At 36.6% G+C, this 21,234-nt stretch overlaps 1 protein-coding gene across 9 annotated transcripts in view; it reads left to right on the top strand.

The window, feature by feature from the left end:
• The window catches only part of CCDC171 (coiled-coil domain containing 171), a 159,956-nt gene that overhangs the window by 36,770 nt on the left and 101,952 nt on the right, over window positions 1–21,234 (top strand). For all 9 annotated transcript variants that reach the window (XM_054004235.1, XM_054004233.1, XM_054004232.1 and 6 more), the window contains exons 9-12: window positions 3,144–3,282; window positions 12,186–12,288; window positions 18,167–18,270; window positions 21,044–21,133. In XM_054004235.1, the coding sequence (XP_053860210.1) occupies window positions 3,144–3,282; window positions 12,186–12,288; window positions 18,167–18,270; window positions 21,044–21,133 (436 nt within the window). The remainder of the gene's footprint in view (window positions 1–3,143; window positions 3,283–12,185; window positions 12,289–18,166; window positions 18,271–21,043; window positions 21,134–21,234) is intronic.

Here is a 21,234-nt window from a genome sequence, read left to right as displayed (position 1 = left end):
AAAGCTGTGAGAGTAGAAGCTACTTTGGGGGACTGAACAGGCAGGTTTTGAAGAATAAGAAGTAAACATCTGCAGCTACAGCAAAAAATCAGCCAGGCAGAAGCACATAGGTATTTGGTGGACTGCTGAAGTAGTCCTTCAATGAAAAAGATACATTAATCTTTCACAAATAAATTAAAGTCAGAAAGTTACAATATTGATTCAAAAGCTTCAAAATTGCAAGAACTTTGAGCCCTTTGCACTGCTTTCAGTTCTAGGGAGACAGGAGCGCTAGGAGAAAAAGAGATGATGTTTCTGCTGGGTGTTTCTACTGATGAGAGCTACATCAGAGAATAGTTCAGGTTGAAAGGAATTGCAGGAGATCTGTAGTCCAACCTGCTGCTCAAACTAATATAAGCTATGAGATCAGGCTCTTCAGGGTTTAATCCAGCTAGGTCTTGAAAATGTGGAGAATGGAGATGGCACAGTCTCTCTGGGAACCTGTTCCATAGAGTTGGAGAACATTTTTCCTTGTCTGAACCTTTTGAATTCAGTACTTGTCTTGTAGACAAAGAATGCTGTGAGGTGATCGTCTGTGTTTCCTTGATAACCTCCTTTTAGATACTAGGAGGCCTGTTGTACACTGTGGAGTTACCTCTTCTCCAGCTTGAACATATCAAGTTTCATTAGTTCTTATGTGTATTTCTGCTGCTGATCATGGTGGTGACCATTCCCTTAGCCCACCCCACCTTTTTTACTATTTTGTGAGGGGTTCATGTAGTTAAAAGCAATCATTATCCTAGATGTGTTGGAATGACTACCAAATACGAGGTGATGAATCATTTCCCTTGATCTGGCTATGCTGCTATTAATACAGCCCAGGATGGTGTTAGCTATCTCTGCTCATATACCACACTGCTGATTTGTGCCTGTGTGTCATGGTTACCAGGTTCTTTTTAGCATAGCTTCTATCCAGCCAATTGTGACCCACATCACTTTAGGTAGTCTTCTTTCCTAAATTCTGGTCTTTGCACATGTCATTGTTGAATGTCAGAAGGTTCATTCTGGCCTGTTCTTTCTCCATGGCTAGAGAATGGCAGCTCTTCTGTTGAGGGTATCAATTGTATTGTGTCATGATCTACTCACACCCAGTTCACTGTTCACTGCAGGTATTGTGAAACTGCACTCTTGGCTTACTCCAGGTGATGGTTGAAACTGTTAAACAGAACTTAGACAGATGTCTACGGTATTACAGCCATTCCAGCTACTACCATCTGGGCTTCACTATCAAACCAATGTTATAATCACATATGTTAACAATGTTATAATTCACATATGTAGTCTTAAGTTGTAACAGCTATAAAAAAAAATGCATGAAAAAGTGCTAAAATCCTTGCTAAAATCATATTATGGGTGCTAAATATTTGATCTACTTGCCCTCCTTTTGTCCACAGACCTGATAATTTTATCATGGAATATCACAGGGTTGGTCAGGTATGATTAAGCTCCCTAAGTGTTCCCAATCACCTTTTTCTCTTTCATGAGCCCAGAAAATTGTTCTAGAAAGAACTGCTTTGTAACTTTCCAGGGCTGAATTGAAGCTCAGTGGTTTATAGTTCCTTAGCTTCTCCTTTTGTCTTTTGCCAAATATAAGTGCGACATTTGCCTTTCTTCATTTGGCAGGGACCTCCTGCAATTTTTGTGACCCTTCATGATGATAGTCAGCAATGCCACTTTGAGATTAGCCAGCTTTATCAGAACCTGTGAATGTAGGTGAGCTGATGTCTTCAATTCTATGGGTTGAGTTCTTACAGGTTATCTCAGGCACAATCTTCATCTATTGCTAGCAATTGTTCTCCTTTTAGTGTCCTTTTACTGTCAGTGGAGGCTTGGGAGTAGACCTTGTCAAGGAAGATGGAGTACAAAAAGGCAGGGAGTATGCTGACTTTCTCTCTCTGTTGTTGATAAAATAGCTGCTTTGTGTATAAGTTTGTTCATGTTTTCTTTCCTACCATAACAGTGGTAAAATCCCTTTTCATCTTTGTCATCTTTTGTGAATGTTAGTTCTAGATGCCTTTCCTGAGGCACCTCCTTTCTATCCCTATATACTTAGGCAATCCTCCAAAATTTTTCCCTGGTTTCCTGTCCTTGGCTCTGTCTCCTATTTGCTGTTGTTTGGCCTTGTAATTTTCTCATGACACACCTTTTTATCCACTTTCTGTATATTTGTTTTCTTGAATACCAGGAGGACTGATGTAGTTCAAGAACTGGTTGAAATTTTGAATTGTCTGCTATTGAAATAATGCAATTCTGAGTAGACTTGTCATGGTTTAAGAATGGTATTCCCCAATTTAGTGTTCCTATAGAAACACACCAAACCATATACTGCTCGATCATTCCCCTCTCCCTAGTACTCTGACAGGCTGGAGAGCAGAATTGGACTCACAAAAAGTAAAGATCATGGGCTGAGATAAGGACACTTTACTGGACACAAAAATACATTAAGACAATGAACTGTAACAGCAGCAATACTAATTACAGAGTGTACAAGGAAAAAAAGTGATTGATCTACCTGTGATTGCACACTGTGGAACCCCCCAACCATACCCAGTCCCTCTGCCATGCTACCCACAAGGGAGCCCTTCCCCTGTGCCCAGAAAATGACATGAGATGGTATAGATTAACCTCTAGGTCCTATCCATGCCAACTCTTGGCTACTGCAAAAATTAACCTTGTTCTGGCCAGGACAAGGGTAAGAATATATTCAGGTATGTGGAAACTCAAGGAGCAAGCTTTGTACTTGAAATCAGTGCTGATGATGCAAGATGCGATGTCCTTCTGAAGAGAACTAATGTGTTAATTAAAATATGATGACTTCTTTTTATTACATGTAATCTGGAGTCCATATTCAAATGGTCAAATGAATTTATGACTGGAAGTCTAACACAGGCCTTGGTAATGGAAAAGAACATAACCATAACTGAAAAGTTTTTATTAGAAGGAATATTTAAGTTTCTTCACTTAAAAAAAAAATAGGGCAAGCAGCTTCATAAGTCATATGACGTGGTAACATGATGTGATACCCAGATTGTCTTCTAAAAATATGTAGAATACTTGACATAAGTATTTCTGATTAAAATGTTTTAATGTTGAAACTTTTCCAGATTAGAAAAAGAATGTTTCTCCTCAAACAATCAAATGAAAGAAGTGATTGAGGAAAAAAAGAAGGTAATTATGGACCTCTCTGCAAGACTAGGGAATGCTGAAAAAAGCTGCAGTGAATTACAGAGTGAACTTGCAATGGTAAGGCAAAAAGCCTATGGCACTTGTTGTTTAGGTTTTTTAAACATACTCTGAACATAATCTGCATTTGCTGTGTTGAGCTGTGGAATAAATCTGACTTTGCATTACTCTGATATTTATTTATATTCCATTGTTTTGTGAAACAAGAGTAAATACAGATAAGATACTGGAGAAACTGATTCCAAAATGCATTTTAAGTGATACACCAAGTATTTAATTCAGGAATTATTTGCAGAAAACAGTTATTTCAAAAGTATGGCTATGAGTTACTCTTGAGTAACTCTATATGGTTACTCTTGAGTAACATTCCTAATGTTACTGAAGAGTAACATTCCTAATGAAGAAGGCAATTTGTAGATATGGATTAGGATTTTTTGTGAAGAATGTTCTATCTTCCTACCCAAGCTTTTTTTTCTCTTTTTTTCTTAATGGCTTGATTAGTTACTATTGTAGACTTGCTTATTTCTATTTTGCATAATGTTTTTAATGTAAGCATTTGACTGCAAAAATTGAAAATATCTTCTTTGAAGGTGACAAACTTTTTAGTTGATTGGGTTTTTTTTTCTTTTTTTTTTTTTTTTTTTTTTGTTTGTTTGGTGTATATTTGTCATATTCATGTATTTCACAGCATTATTTTCTGAAATATTTTTCCTTTTATATGACCAGTTGTTGCTTTCCCACTGTCTCTAAGCACCCCAACTTTGAATATCAATTTTGCCATCCTCTTTAATAGCAGGAGGGTCAAAACAAAAAGCTTAGGATATCTTCATTAATGACATAGATGAAGGGATGGGAGTGCACCCTCAGCAAATTTGCTGATGACACTGAGCTGAGTGGTGCAGTTGACACACCTGAAGGACAGGATGCCATCCAGAAAGACCTGGACAAGCTGGAGAAGTGGGCCCATGAAAATGTCATGTTATTTACCAAGACCAAGTGCAAGGTGCTGCATCTGGGTCAGGGCAACCCCCAGTGTCAACACAGGCTGAGGATGAACAGATCAGAGCAGCCCTACCTAGAAGGGCTTGGGGGTGCAGGTGGAGGAGAGGCTGGATGTGACCCTGCTGAAATAAAGCAAGCCAAATACATCCTGGACTGCATCCAAAGCACTGTGGCCAGCAGGGCAGGGGAGGGATTCTACCCCTCTGCTCTGCTCTACTTTGCTCTGGTGAGACCCTACCTGCAGGGCTGCATCCAGCTCTGCGGTCCTCAGCACAGGATGGAGATGGACCTGTTGGAGAGGGTCCAGAGGAGACCACGAAGTTATCACAGGGATGGAACAGCTCTGCTATGAGGCAGCCTGGAAAGGGAAGGCTTTGGAGTGGCCTAATTGTGACCTCCCACTACCTGAAGAGAGACTTTCCAGAAGGGCATGTAATAAGAGGACAAGGGGAATGACTCCAAACATAAAGAAGGTTTTCAGCAGATATTAGGAAAAAAATTCTTTACTGGGAGAGTTGTGAGGCACTTAAACATAACAGAAAAGTTATGAAACCTAACAAAGAAGCTCATAACAGAGGAGTTGTGAATGCCCTATTCTTGGAAGAGTTTAAGGCTGGGTTGGATGGGGCTCTGAGCAACCTGGTCTAGCATTAGAACTAGATGAACTTTAATGTTCCTTCCAAACCAATTTTATGATTCTATGATCTAGAAAATCTTATCTCTCTTCATTGTATAGTAGCATTTACAGTATTTCTATACTCAGCCTTTTTTTTTTCTATTGTAAATTTCTGTTCCTGCTTCCTCTTGGACCTATGAGTGTAGGAGATTACCATGATCTCTTCCCTGCTACTAGTAGGCATTGTGCTATTCAGTATTTAGGAGCAGAGATGTGCATCAGAGAGTCTTCAGATATGTTGGTGTCTACTCTTCAGCTGATGGAGTTATTCCATACATTGTCTTAGTGTTATCCACTTCCCAGGTAGATTGATAATTAATAAATTGAAGAAAAATAAAACTATAAAACCATTTTTCCTTTGGGAGGACACAGCTTCTTCAATGCAAGCACTGAAGTATTAAAAGACATTTGCTGCCTTAGTCAACCTGAAAAAATAATTTTATCAGGCACAAAAAGAATACAAAGAAAAATTCCATAGTAAAATGTATGTTATACCTGACAGGAATTCAGGACAAAATTCTATTCATGTGTCAGGCTTTTTGGTAATGACAACAGTATTAAATAGTGTACTCAAAATGAACGTTGTGTAACTGAAAGTAAAAGCAAATAGATTGCCCCACTTGAAAGAACTATCTAATTCATATAGCAGGTTGTTTTAATTGTTTTACTGGAATGATTTCAAGCCATAAGACTGTCTTGAACAGGTAATAATAATACTCATTTTCTGAAGAGTTGTATTAGTGGTCCCCTGTGGGATTAGATTTTTATCACCTTGGATGGCTTTTTATTTTTCCTGAAGATTTTGTATTTGACTGGGAAGCAGGAGTGCCTGTGTGTGGTCTTGTTTACTCAGTATAGATAGCTTTTTTTTTGTTTTTCTTCCCAAAATCAAAAAGCAGAAGGCTATAGCAGAAACTAAGTATTAATAACATTCTATGTACTGTTATTAGGCTTCCCTTTATTTATACTAAAATTGTGTGAAATTGTCAGTGCGTTCTCTTCCCTGTATTTCCACGTCCTGCTTTCTTGATCTGTTAATTACTTTCTTATATTTTGTACCATCATTAGACATCCTGAATACATATTTTCCACTTCAGTCTGGTAGTCTTATGTTGGTTTCTCACAGAACTGTTAACATATGAGTTAATGGGTTCATTTCTAAAATATTTGTAAGATACACAAAGTACATTATTTTGAAACTTTATATGAAAAAGTTATTTTTTTCCCCCTAATAGATAATAAGTTGAATCTACAGTAAAGTAGTTATTCTGCTTGTAATTTTAAATATCAGCATATTGCAGAAGTTTGTCAGAGACTTGCATGGGTCAAATGTGATAGGATCTGTTACTATCAAATAAAATTGCTTATGAATGCTCACCATGAGAAAGCTCTCAATATTTACATCATGTTTACTTGAGGAAATTGGTCTCAAGCTTGTCATTTTCTAACTAGGGTTTCTAGAAATTTTTAGTTTCAGGAACAGGAATTTAGAATGGCCATTGTGATTTAACACTTTGCTTAAATTGAAACAGCCCCAGCTGTATTCCTGCCCCATGGAAAGAAGAAGAGGTATCTTTAGGAGTTTTAAGTTTACATTTCTAGTACCTAGTAGTGGATGATTTTAGCATGGGACAAGCAGGAGATGTTAAACTTTCATTTTATGAGAAATGCAAATTGAAATTTGGGAAACTTGCCAGTTCATCAGAATGCATATTAAAAAAGCGAAATAATTAAAATATTGTATCTTAGTATAAATTCCTTTAATTTGGAAGGTGTATTTATTTCCACCCCCTTTAACAGATTCTATCAGGACTAGCATAATTTGTATATAAGTTGTGTAATAGATTGCACACAGCTTTGGCTTTTCCCCATGGCATGTAAATCTTCCTCTTACAGCCACATCTGAAGTCATGCTCTGTTTGCATCTCAGCTGTCCATAAACACATTGTAGGTTATTGTACACTGAATGTCAGAACAGAAATATTTGAGAATCTAGTTCCAGGATGTACACACTAAGCATTGTTCTTTAGCAGAAGTTGCCTAGGTATTGACTTAACAGACCATAAAGCACCCTGAGGATTATGATTCTGTTCTACAACTTCTGTGGAGTAGAAACTGGTGCACAGTGGCAAACATGTAATGTCATCTGGGCAATTTAATGTGGAAAGTTTCTTTCAGTTAAAAAAAATATCCCAGTCCTGATACACACTCTTCATTAATTTTGTGCATTAATTAAGGTTGTTTTACATTGATTGTTTTTTTCTTGCCTTAACATGGGGGGGGGGAGTTTTTATTCCCAGGTATTCCTTCTATTATTGTCCTAATGTAAGAAGACTAGTTAGTCTGAAGCATATGCTTAAATGATCTTCTTCAAACAAACCAATTTTTTCATCTATTTGGGAAGTACAGAGGTCACTCAAGCTGTGATGTCCTGGTGTTGGAAGACAGGCATCTAAAATTTGAAGTTCTCAAAAAATTTTCTCTGACTTGGACAAAAAAATAAACCCCAAAACCCAAAGAGATACTTCATAATATTTTCTCCCAGCAAAAGTTCTAACAAATCTCTTTTTAGGGGAGGGACAAGAAGGATTTCAATAAAACTTGAGCCTTTTGATTAATTTGTAAGACTGAGATACTAAATTTCTTGAGAGATTGTATTTAACTTACATGTTGCCAGACTCTTCTAGAGATTTTTGAATATGCCAGTTGATATAAGAAAACAAAAGAAGTATTCAATAGTTTGATAACTTGAGCAAAAATAAATAGAAGCCCAAGGAGAGAGTTTGTCAGTGATGGTTTTGTTTTGTTTTGTTTTTATAATACAATTTATGCCTGTTTGCTGAAAAATTTGTGCCACTTTTCTGCTTTACAGAGCATCACTTGAGTAAAGCCTGTGTTTTGTGAACTGTGGAGCAGTCTTTTGTAGTTCTCTAAATGCTTTGATTTGCTCCCTCAAGGTCATGCCTGGTAAACATTCTGATACTTTTGTAAAGAATTTACAATAGCACTTTTCAAGGCATATCTAAACATGCTGCTCCTTGGTGGCTATGTGGATAGTTCTGTATTTGGCTCTTACTCTGCTATCACGAGTTGGAATTTATACTACAGACTGAGTGGGTTAATAAGTCCATGTGCAAGAGAGCCTCCCCAGGAACTCCTTGTGACTGTAGACAAAGTAGAAAAAATTCCTCAGGAATTAAGTCTGTTCATTGTACAGCTGGACCCCAACTCCCTGCTTACTACTGCAGTGGTTTTGTTAAGGTAAGGCCTTAAAGTCTTGCCCACATGTTTATTTTTTAAAAGTTATTGAACTTGAGATTCAGATGCACATTTGCAGCGTCAGATTCTCTGGGCTGTCCTGGAACTGTGTATAGAGTTCACTGTTATTTTAGTCAACCGTGGCTTTTGCAAAATGCTGCAAAACCAATGGGACATCATTTCTATATGGGAACAGGAGCAAAAATCAAATACTGGTAGTTAAAGAAAATATGTCTACAACCAAGGTAGTAGGAACTTGTCCAGATAAATAAAAATACCTTTCTGGAAGATTAACACATGTCTGACAGTGAACGGAAGAATTCTATAAGCAGTCAGTTTTCAGAATAGTTCAAGTTATCCTTACAGATAAGGATAGAAAGTATTTGGAAAAATATTTTCTCCTCATTTATGTTTACAGTATTTTTAATGAAAAATGCTTGGGTTCTCTTTATTTAAAAGTTCAATTGTGTTTTGAAACTGGTGATTAAATTAATAACTGGTGATTTAATTAATGTTGCCAAGCACATTTTACACTAAACGGTTTTTGTCCTCAAGAGTTGTTTTATGATAATAGGAGCCTTTTTTAAGGATATGAAGTTTGTTTCAAGGAAGCATTTTATATGCTAAAATTCAGCATATGTTCTGGGTTCAGGGAGTACTATTTTTCTATACTAGAAATACTTCTAGTATAGGTTGAGAATTTTAAGTTCTCAAGTTTTCATGGAAATTTTACTCATCTCAGGGACCTGGAATTCCCAAGGGCAGGTTCTTTGAGTGAAGACTGAAGTGGAAAAATCAATGAGAAGGCCTTTTCTCTCTCTTAGTCACCAGATCATTTCCTCATTAGCAATGATCCCACATTTTGCCTAGTCCTTCTTATGCAGGTGATGTACTTCAGAAATCTTTTTCTGTGTTTCTTCACATCCCACATCAGATTCAACTTTAGGTGGATTTTGGCATTCCTAAACATATCCTTCTAGGCTTTATCAATGTATCTGTATTTTTCCAAGTTTAGTATGTCTGAACAATCTTCTTTATGCTTCCTATTAATACTTGAATTTACTTAGGAGTACCCTGCATATCCATGCAGACCTTGCCTTGGATTTTCAAGGTTGTTTTCAAGGATCACTGTCTAGGTCAAGAATGGTTCATTCTGGTGTACAGGAAGTAAACAAAGTCAGCAGAAGACTTATACATTTTAATTGAGTTTACAAATACTCTTCCACCTGTTTACTAATGTGGTCTGTGAAGCAAAATCTCTGTATGAAAAGGCTTTAGTGGTTTTCTTGTCAATTGACTTCCCTTTTGAAATAACCTAGGAAACAATTACACCTGTACTTCTCCAGTAGTTCTACAGGAATGGCAAAACATGTTGATGGATGGGGTTGTTGAGAAGGATTGTAATCACATCTCCTGGAACAGCTGAATCTGTCAGCTGCAATTGATTGTGTTTGACTCTATACTTGTACAGTCCATTTTCCTTTTCAAAGTAAAGCATTATGCATACTCCCTGTGTTTATTCAGACTGAAGAAAACTAAGGAGATAATAGATACTGCTGTAAACTATCAGGTGGGTGCTTTTGGAGAAGATGGAGCTATGCTCTCCTTGGATCTCTGCATTAGAAGTAGAAGAGAAAACAGGAAAGTTATAATTACCTGTAAGGGGAAAACAAAAAAACTCGCAATGCGGATTCTGAGATATTTGAACAGGTTGCCTGGAGGGTTTATTGAAATGTCATCTTTGAGGATACTCAAAACTTGACTGAACAAGGTTCAGAGCTGCCTAATCTGACTTACTGTTCACAGAACATACTGTTCTGTGAGTGGGAAGTAGGACCAGATGACCTCCACAGGTCCTGTCAGTTTAAATTCAAGATTTTATGACTGCATACATTCTTATTAGATACCTGTCAGTGAGACATAAGAAATCAGATCAATAATAGATCCTTTATGACTGTGCCTGCATTTTTAGTGTAATTTACAGCAGTGGAATTTACAGCAGTTTTTTCCTTAAATTTCTGATAATGGGGATGGTGACTGAATATAGACGTTAGAAAGGAAAGATAATAAATATTTTGCAGTTCAAGTGTAGAGAGACTGGCTAGTCTAAGTAATTTCCTTTTGATCATTATTGCTGTTGAAAAAGGGACTAAAATTGACTTCGGAAGTGTAGATGCAATTAGCGAATAAAGCACAGAGAAGTGGCGAAGGCTGAATAGACTGGAACACACTAGTTAAATTATGGTAAATTAACTAAACAAAATGGAAAAATTGGGTGAGAAGATTGAAAAAAATTCTCACATTTTACTTTTCCATAGAAAAATGTTTTTCTGGGAAGATTTAGTTTCACCTTCTCTATGCTGGCGTATTTTATGTAAAAAGAATATTTAATTTATTGTGATGTTTCCATATCATTATATTTCCCTCATTTTAATTTGTGAGGTCTCTGAGATGATGTCAGTACACAAGAGTAAATTACTTTATTGTGCTTGCATCCCATAAAATATTTGTACTGGATCTCAACATTTACAAGTTCCATTTATATAGATAATTTTATGGTGAAGGAATTAAACCTTCGTTATTTTTCAATGTATAGAAGTGATTTGGAAATTCTTTATGAAGTGTAGTACAAACTCTCACACAAGGAAAAGTGTGTAAATGCTACAGAGGACCTAACACTGAAAAACACATATGAATAATATATTAGTTGATATACAGTACATATAATTAAAACTGAGAGAGTAAAGCAAATTTATAAAATATTTAAACTGAATAGTGAAGAACACTGCAGAGAATTAAATGCATTTCTTGTTTTTTTTTTTTTTTTTATCCTGACAGTTTTATGCTACCAGTATGTAGCAGTTTTCCTGGGGAGGATGTTTCCCACACATAAGAAATTGCCTGGGTTCTTTGACATGCAGTGAAGCATAACTAAAGCAACAGTCTCTAGATATGATAGAAAACAGTAGAATTCTGCTCAGTAAAAAAGGTTAACTTTCCATTACCAAGTAGAAATGGAAATGATACAAATATGTGTTACAATTTAGAATGGGAATAAATTGAGCAGTTAGAAGTCATGAGACATCTTTGACTGTAACCATTATCATTAGAAAATTGTGAAGTTATTTAAATCTAGTTTCCTTTTGAGTTGGGGTGGGGGGTAGGAATGGTTGGGGGTTTTTTTTGCTGCTTTTAGGTTTTCTAAATTGCTGAGGTATATTACTTTTTTGTCAGTCAGCAGCTAAAATCATACTTGAGAAGTCAAAACTACATATACTTAAAAGGACCGTGGTCTTATCTGGAATTATGGATGCATATCTTTGAAAACTGCAAGTTATAATATCAGATATAAATTGAATGAATGATTTGGTATAGTCCTTCTATAGTAGTGATGTAAAAAATCTGCTGTAGAACTTTTCTGACCTCGAAAAATTTGGTGTCTTGATTTGAACAATAGACTGCACTTAGTGAACAGCTTTCTTTGAGAAAATTCAATGATAGGGGATAACAACTCTGTAGCTTTATGTTTCATGAACAAGGATGAGTTTTTGGTATTGAAGAAATCCCTATATAGCATGGAACATATTAACAATTGAAGTAGGCAGGTTTGCAATGAGAATAGGTGTGGGATTTGACTGAGTGCCAAATCATGGATTTCTAGCCTGTCTGCCAGTAGTTGGGTGTCTTTCTGCATGCCCTTGTAGGATGTAACATTAGATTTCACTGCTTGCATAGATGGACAGAATTTAATGTCCATTAAGATACTTCTAAAGCAGAAGATGATGAAGACTAAGCTTTTGAAATCCTTTAGTTTTATGCTCTGTGTTACAAGGTTGTGTTATGTTATGTTATTTATTATGTCATGTTAGGTCTCTTGGCTCAAGAAAAGACATAAAAAGAAATACAGCAGAAATTTAAATTTAAAAAGGAAAAATATATCAGTGTGATGTGTTTTTCTTCTGTTTACTTATTTTAATGTTTTTCTCCCACCCCCTCTTGTCTTGTCCGTTCCTCCTGTCAAATAAAGGCCAAGAAACACCAGGTCTTTCTAACAGAGACGTATGAAAACAACATGAGAGAGCTGGAGTTACTCTTGGACAGCTTTGCTATGTCAGACCAGCGGACAGCAGGTTAGTTGAAGGTATAAAATGACAGATGCATCTGTCAATGTTCCAAAGTCACTACATTGTGGGAATTCTGCAGATGCCTCTTGCATTCCCTCTTCTCAACATGCTTTGATTTGATGACATGATAAGAGCAGTTCTCACAGCAGTCATATGGCCTTGCTAGCTGAGAAAGGGTGATGGATTGTGGACCTGCTGTTGTCAGCCCAGAGCTTGATTTACAAATGCTGGGGTGTATAGGATCGGTCAGAAAAGGGCTTACTTGCTGTGCTCTAAATCCAACTGAGAAAAAAGTCCTTACAGTATACCTGCAAAGGGAACAGATGTTTTGCCTGAACTGAGCCAAATTCTGAGGCAACCTTCAGCAGCTTAAAGGTCATATATTCAAAAAGGTTGTGTAGGACACATGATGCAACACAATACTTTTTACAGTTGATTGTGGACCTGTATTATGTTGCATTCATTTAATCTGATACAGAACAAATACTTCCCTTTTTTCATTAAAATAAATTGTAAGTCAGTGGTTGTCACTCTGCTACCTGGTTTTCTATATAATTATTGTATCAGACTTAACAAACTGCTGCCTGGTTGGACATTTGAAATAGTGGCTGACATAAACAAGCTGAACTTTAACATCAAGCTAGTGATTTTTTTAAAGCGGAAAATTGAACTCTTTTAAAAACCTTCATTTAAAACTGTAATTCCTGTTAGAAAAATTGCATCCTAGACACAAAGTGCTTCCAATTTATAGTGTAAGTAAACTGGAAGAAAACAAGTAAAATGGAGCTTACAGAGCAAATGGGTTTATTTTATGTATATCATGATATGTTTTTGCGCTTTTTAGCAACAATAGACATAAATGGGTTGCTAAAAACAGTTTAAAATAAAGATACGTTTTTTTTGTATCTTCACAAAGGGATATTTTTTAGGGCCTGGTGATACTAAATTTCAATAAAGAATCAACTTCTTTGGATTTCTCTTGTCCTTAAAAGGTGAGCTTGGATTGTGTGATGCATTGATTTTCTTGCATAGGCTATATGCTTTTTTGTTTTGGAACTGGTATAAGTTTTAGTCTGTAATTATAAATGTGATTACCATGATAATGTCTGTAGCTTTACAGTTGAAAAGCTCTTAAACAGTGTAGGTTTTCCACAGTTTTGCAAAGTTCCACATGCTCAAAAGGGCTTAAGTAACTCTGGGGGGAGCTGGGTGCTGCTGCCAAAGTGCGGTTTCCAAAGCAGCAATTGTCTTTTGGATAGTAAGCCTTGTTGAGAACAGCTTTGACTTGTTCCTATAATATTAGAAATTCAATAACAGTACCTTGAGTATTAATTTGCTTTGATTGAGGTAAACTTTTAAACTAAATTAAATAGATTTTTTTTCAAGCTTTAGGATCACTGAAGAGGTGATCTTGAGGTGGAAAGTAGAATTTAGTTTTGCAGTGGATTGACTTAGTCTTTACAGTCAATTACAGTCTTTTAATATTAGAATAGACATTGACTAAAACTTTTGTTCTACATATTTGCTATGCTTTTAAGTTTGAAATTTAATTTTTAATGATTTTGCGTTATTATATTATCACTGTGGTGTACTTAAATTTTTTGTATTTAATAGTATTCAAATTAAAAAAAAAAATTCTTATTTTATTTGAAATGGGAATACCTATATGCCAATAAAAGTAAAAATCTTAAATAAATCTTTGTGGTCTAGTTACTAGATGTGGGGCTACATGAGCCACAGCTGTTGGGGAAGTCTTTCCTGTTCTTATGGTCAACATTGAGCCCAAGGGGTTGAGAGATCTATTTAAAAATCTGTCAGTATTAAAGATCCAACACTAAGATTCAGCCCCTTAATTCAAGTGCTGTGATTATTAGGCTATACAGTAAAGAGAAGATAATACTATATTTTTATTGATAGTATTGATCGTTAGCCCAGTTGATGCTGGTTCAATGCCAGGCACCCATGAAAGCTGCTAACTCATGCAGCTGGACAGAGGAGAGGAAATTTAACAAAAAGGGTTCATGGGTTGTGGTTAGGACTAGGAGAGTTTACTCGTCAAGTACCATCACAGATGAAACAGGCTTAATCTACGGATAAGAAGTGAGCTTACTACTAACAAAATCAGGATAAAGAGAAGTAAAACAAACCCTTAAGAAAACACCTACCCTCCACCCCTCCCTCCTTGTGAGCTCCACCTCTTGCCCAGTTGGCACAAGGAGAAAGGGAATGGGTGTTACGGTCAGTTCATCACCTGTGGCTTCTCCTGCTGCTCAGGGAGAGGAGTCCTTCCCCTGCTGCACCCACGGGAGACAGTTCACTGAGAGCTTCTCCAACATGGCTCCATCTCATCAGCAACAGCTCCCTCCAAACTGCTACAACGTGAGTCCATCCCACAGGCAACAGTCCTCCCAAAACTGCTGCAGCATGGGTCGCTCTTCCATGGGGTGCAGTCCTCCAAGGACAGGCTACTCCAGCCTGGCAGCAGGGGCCCTCTCTCCACAGTCCTCCCACAGGATGACAACCTCCTCCAAGATATCTGCCTGCTCCAATGTGGGGCTCCTCCATGGACTGCAGGTGGATCCCTGTGGCCCTGCATAGGCGGGAGGGGCACTGCTGCTTCACCGTGGGCTGCACCATGGGCTGCAGAGGAATGTGGGCTCCAGTGCCTGGAGCACCTCCTGTCTCTTCTTCTCCATTTGATGTCAGATGAGTTTTTCTTCTCACTTGCTCTCATTCCTGCTTCTCTGTAGTGATAATTAAAACGGCACCACAACATTTGTTTTGATTTATTCTTAAACCTGTTATCACAGAATCACCATTTCTAATTGGCCCAGCCTTGGCCAGTGGCACATCCATCTTTGGAGCCACCAGGGATTGGCTTTGCTGGACATGGTGGAAGCTTCTAGCAGCTTCTCACAGAAGCCACCTCTGAAGTCCCCCCCACTATCAAAAACCAGCCCGTGCAAACCCAATAGAGATTAAAACCTAAATAGTTTCAGAAAGCTTATTTTTTTTCTTTATGCATGTCAAAATAACAAGTATAAATCCATGTATTCTCCTTTTCCAGTGACCTTTGTAATTTTTCCAGAGCATTGTTATTCTTATTGGTCCATTTGCATGAATTCACTTTGTATCTTTTCAGTTTATGGCATTGTGCAGTTATTCAGCAATAGGGTATGTTCTTAGGAATGTTTGTCTTCAGGAAAAAAGTAATGGTGGTTGTAGTAATCTGAAAAAAAAGGTGAAATGAGTGCAAAGTACTAAGAGTGTTAGCATCATCTTTTTTTGGTCAAAAATCTAAAACACAGCACCATGTGAGCTGTTACGAAGAAAATTATTGCTTTTCCTACCCTTGGCCCAGTACAGCTAGCAGAAAGTCTGAAAGAGCAGATTTAAGAATTTATTCACTTTTATACTTCTGTAAGACTCGTATGGAGCTTGGCATTTTCCCCAAATTCTTCCCTCAATCTCTTGGGCAATACTGGTTGTACACTTCAAGTACTGGGTTGGGTTTTTTTATCTCATTGCTGACATAGTGCTTCTTCCACAACAGAATGCATTTGGATTATGTTGCGTGTTTCCTGCACAGTTGTATGAAGTCAGACAACATTTGGGTGGCATTAAAGCCATAGATTTGTTTTCAGCTAATACAGATAGGCTGATTGTGTAATTCTATTGGCAGATTGAGCTGCCTAGATATAGGGTTACAGTAAAGGCAAGGAATGACAGGATGAAAAGTTTACTGGAAAAATTCTGATTTTGGCAAACATTATGTTATTGACATCATTGCAGGTTGAGACTTAAAATATGAAAATACATTATTTAGACAGTTTGACAAAAACTATGGTATGGAAGATAACTCTTGGATTGACTTAATAGGTATTGTTTTAATCTGAATGAGTATTGTGTGTTACCATTTTGCTAGAGCTACCAGTATGAAAAAATAGTCTTTACTTTTTTTGTGCAACAAGGTCAATGCAGAATGTTCCTACAATGGGTAGTAGTGAGAGGTTGGTCTTGTAATTGAGAAGACTGGACTGGAGCTCTGTGCATAGCTATGGCTCTGGTTATATGATAAAAATTATGGTAAGGTCACACTTGTCACTTTCTTCAATGTGAAATCTTAACTTCTTAAAAGATGTCAGATTTTATGAATTCTTCTTAGATTGGTTTTAAGTGTAGCACTGTTGTTTGGGATATCGCTAGGATTCACCGGGCTCTGAAGTGTCATTAAGAAACTCTTGGTTTTTCCCTGACTCTACAGACTTTTAGAAACTGTGGTAAGTGGGTGGAGTGGCTGATAGAACAGAGATCTCTCACTGGGATGTGCAAGCTGTAGAGCCGATCTTGCTCCTGTTACTGAAAGCAATCTTGCAAATATGTGTGCAAATATTGAATAGGTGGGACTTTGACTGTAACAGCTAGTCCAGCCTGAATAGCACTTTATACTTTCTGGTATTATCAAAAGTCGGGAGAGAAGAGGCTAACTAACTGAAAAAATTTTGTGAACAGCAGTTGGCAATACATTCTGACTTGTGCACTTAAGTAAGTTTTCCACTGAGTTCTATTGGTGTATTATGTGTAGCCTACAGGAGGAATTTCATTATTTTTATACAATTCCTTAGTAGAATGTTATGCTTTTTAGATGATGCTAATTATAGAATTTTTTAAAAATGCCCTGCAAGTATGTAGGTGGACCTCCTCTGATAAAGTTTTATGGACAGCCAAAGAAAAGGTTCAGACTTTAGTATCTGATTGGACTTTATGAGCCACTCTGTGTAAATTGCTTAATGACACTGGTGATAAACACCTGTATCATTGTTTAGTTATGCTAGGAATTATGATGATTTAGCCTTCCTAGATTTAAAATCCCACAGATATTTTCACTTTTGCAAAATAAGCCTGCAATTAAGAGTTGGTAAAGATAGTTTTGCTTATAGAACATGTTAAAAATTGTTGAAAAGTCGATACTATAATTTGCTACAAAGTAAGTGATAAATGTTTCTTAAGAATATAAATAATGCGGAGGAGAATGGTCTGTCAATAACCTAGTATTGTGGTGTAACACCAGGAAAAAATAAAAGTTTGTTCTTGGAAACTGAATATCAGCTGACATCTTGTGACCTCTCGATCAATACAATGTTGTTTTGCTTTCTTGACACATTGTTCTGTGCACTTTGGAATGGTCAGACTTGTTCATATGTCCATAATTAAGGCAGCAAGATCAGAAGTCTTAATCTAAGGTTTAATAAATAAGTTTAGTGTGTATGTAATGGATATATCAGACTTCTAATTGAACCATTACATAGAACTCTGCAGACAGATAATATTTTTTTCTCATTTCCTTTAGAATAAAATTCAAGATAATTTAAAATGTTATTAAGTCCTCTCCAAGCATAACATAATCATATGATCTTTGGCTTGGTAAGGCTTTAAATAAATGAAGTAGTGCATTACGATATGCATGCTTAGTCACAACAGCAAAATAATGTCAGGAAAAGTGTAACATTCTTAACTTTAAGACAACATGTTTTTCAAAGTATATAATTGTGTGGTTTCAAAGTTGGCTTGTCTGACTGAATGACACAGTCTTGACCACAGTAGAAATAATATGTGAGACTGCATACCAAATGCATTATGTATAAATGTAATCCAGAATTTACAGTTCTGTATCTTCTATTAAAGCTTTTATACAAGTGTCTTTCAGCTATATTTGCTGTGAAAGCGTGGCTATACAGCTGTATCTCTCATGGCAAAAAAGGCTGCTCTTCAGTGTTCTGAATTGTTATTGAAGCCATAACTAATTCTAATACCTCACATCCAGGGTGAGTAATTTTCTCTCTGTGGCTTTAAGGCTTAATTTTTGTTCTGTATTTTCCTTCAGGCATTTGTGAGGACAAAGATAAACCTCTGAGCTGCTATGTCGTTGAGACTTTGAGGTGTACCTTGACAGCTTACCAGAACAAGCTGGAAGATACGTCTAATGAGGTAATACTTGCAATGTTTGGCTCTATATGTATTGCATTTGGCCTGCAGCAGAACATACACTTCACTTGTAAAAAAATGGCTGAAGAGTGGGAATGTTGAGTTGACAGCTTCAAGTATGCCTGAAGAAAAAAATCTCTGTCGCTACTATTTCTCTAAGCTTGCCCTGCAGTAAAGTTTCACATTTGTGAGGACTGGGAGAACAGTTTTTTTGTCTTTCTAGTTTAATTTAATTTTCTTGTTCAATCTTTCGGGGTTATTTTCAAAAAACATTTAGGATAAAACAAGCCATTCATATATAGGATTTTAGTTAAAAGATAATGATCTAAGAGGGCAGCTGCACATACAGCAATGTTCCTAAATACACAATGGTTGAGCCTCAGTAGTTACTGCTGTATCAGGCATGTAAATGATCATGCTCCCCTGTACTTCTAAAACTGGTATAATTTTCTGAGGAGAGTGTATTTTCAATGGATTCTCTTTGGGAGCTATTTTGCTATCATGTCAATTAAAATAGGACTGTTAGAGTACTGTCTTTAAGTTATCTAAGAAAATAATGGAAATATTTCAATTTTGGGAATCTTACCCTTGAAAAAAATCAGATGTTTTCCATGCAGTTTTGCTGTGTTTTATTTTATTGACTGAGTAGTTACAGTTTTGTATTTGGTTTCTTGCGTGTTTTGCTAGTCTGACTAAATTACTCCTCCTGGGTGTAAATGTTTTATTCATTTGTGGCTTTAAATGCTGTAGAAAGAAGTTAACTGCACCATTAAAGCTTTTTGTACAAACTTGTGATTAGTCTTTGGATAAAACTGGCAAATACAGAAAGGCAAGATGTGATGAGATTGTAAAGGTGCCAGCACTCCATTTCTAGGTTTTGTCTTTTGTTTTGACAAATGCATAGTCTAGCTAGTCACTTAATAGGGTAAAAAAAATTAAAAAGTGAAAAAAAAAAGAAAAGTATATCAGCTTTGCCCCTTTTATTGGAAAAAGAATGCTGTTTCCCACAAGACCTTTGAGTTTGTTCAAGGGGCACAAAAATAAGTGACCATGGTAACAATTATACTTTTTAAACAGCAAGCACTGTTAAGACTCTCCCAGCGAGATAAGAGAACTGATGTGTATAGTCATTATGAAACTCTTCTGAGACCCAAGTCTGGAAGCTGAAGAGTAACTAGGAACATATTACCCACAGCGAATTGTTATTTGGGAGGAGGAGCATCACGTGATAGGCAGCACAGTTGAAAAGTCGACTCAGCAGGCTTTGGCTTACTGATGTGCTTTGTAGTGAAACTGTGCCAGAGACAGCAGTGGGGAGACCAAGGGGGTGGCTTCTAAGAAAGCAAAGAGAGTGTTCTGACAGAAAGAAGAATGAACTGTCAAGGAAAATAAATCGCAAGCAGAGCAGGACCAACAGATGACCTGCCACAAGACTTCCCAGTAGGACTGTGTGTGACTGACCCTGAAGTTGTCATATGGAGCTAGAGATCACTGAGCACCTTCGTGGTGCACAGAAAGGGCAGTGCTCTGTCCTTCTTGATTACCCCCGCCCCCACAGAGAATGCTGCTTTTGGCTTTTTATGTGTGAGATATGTTTAATAATAAAACTTTTAAATAATACAATAATGCACAAGGGGACTGTAAAGGGCACTGTGCAATAAAACTAGGATGTTTTAATACACAATAAGGAAGAGTTTTAGTAAGCAACACAACAGTAAGAAAATTTTAGTGATTTTCTTTATAAAAAGATTCTCAACAAGATCCCACATATTGATGAATTTATTAATGTATGTGTATACCTGTATACATATGTGAAATATGCTGGTAAACTTGTCATGTGTCATCTTTAACTTACTATGTTAAACATTAGATTAAAAGATCTAGTTAGTTTGTGTAGTCACACAAACTAACAAACTGGAAAGGTGTAGAAGTGTTTTGGGTTTTGTAGATAACTAGCTTCTGACTTTCTGTATAGTGCAGACACCAGAATATGTTTGGATAAGGGGAAAAGACTAGTAAACCAATAAAAAGACTGGAAATATTCCAGTGGCATTCTTTAATTTACTATAATTGTTTCTAAGAGGTCTGCCAAGCTTCCTGACATCAAAATATAAAAATAAACATTTTAAATGTAATTAATAAATTTTGTAAATGAGGTATTCTGTTTCTGAGTTGCTCCTTAAATGTCAGGTATTAGCAGTATCACCGTTATAACCGTTTTTGAAAGTGGAAAGTGAAGCTAGTACCCATTCTGGTACCTCAGTACACATTAAGCAACCTCTGAGATTGCTTTTGCTTTCAACCCTAAAATTCACTGTGCCTCTGTGGTACATTGCTGCTTTTTACAGTATGTGAATACTATCCAGTGCTCAGTAAAGAATCAAGCTTGTAGCTGGACAATTTCTGCAAATGGCCACTGACTTGAAAACTTGTTTTCTCAAACCACTCCCCAGATCATTATCTGAATTTACTACGCTTTCAAGTGCATTTCAAAATCTGTGTTTTTGTCAGACATTTTGAGAGTTGATATGATAGGTAAGAATGGACTCAGTTTGGGATTCTGCCACTACTCTTTATTTTAAATCATTATAAAAGAGTTACTTAGTGTTTTGTAATGGCATGTTATTTAGATTGTATGGAGTACAAAAGCTCTTTAAGAAATTGAAATAAATTTTGTTTTTTTACTTTTATATACAAAATTCTTCCTTTCTATTGTATTGAATAGATCATTGCAGCCTTTCTGTAAAAGCCTGTTTGACTTCCATATTTTTTGCAGCTTGAGAAAACGAAGACTTTGTGTAAAAAGGTGACAAAAGAACTTGAGGTATCTGAGGAGAAAATGTGTGCTTTAAGACAAGACCTTAAGGTATGGTTTAATGAACGTAGCATGAAATTTGAACATTCTGCAAAAGGTATCTTTCTGGATTAAAAGTATCTTTTTTTCGTATCAGAGTAAGTCTTTATATC

The sequence above is a fragment of the Vidua macroura genome, chromosome Z (genome assembly GCF_024509145.1).
Source record: "Vidua macroura isolate BioBank_ID:100142 chromosome Z, ASM2450914v1, whole genome shotgun sequence".
NCBI lineage: Eukaryota > Metazoa > Chordata > Aves > Passeriformes > Viduidae > Vidua > Vidua macroura.
This window is presented reverse-complemented; position numbering and strand designations above follow the sequence as displayed.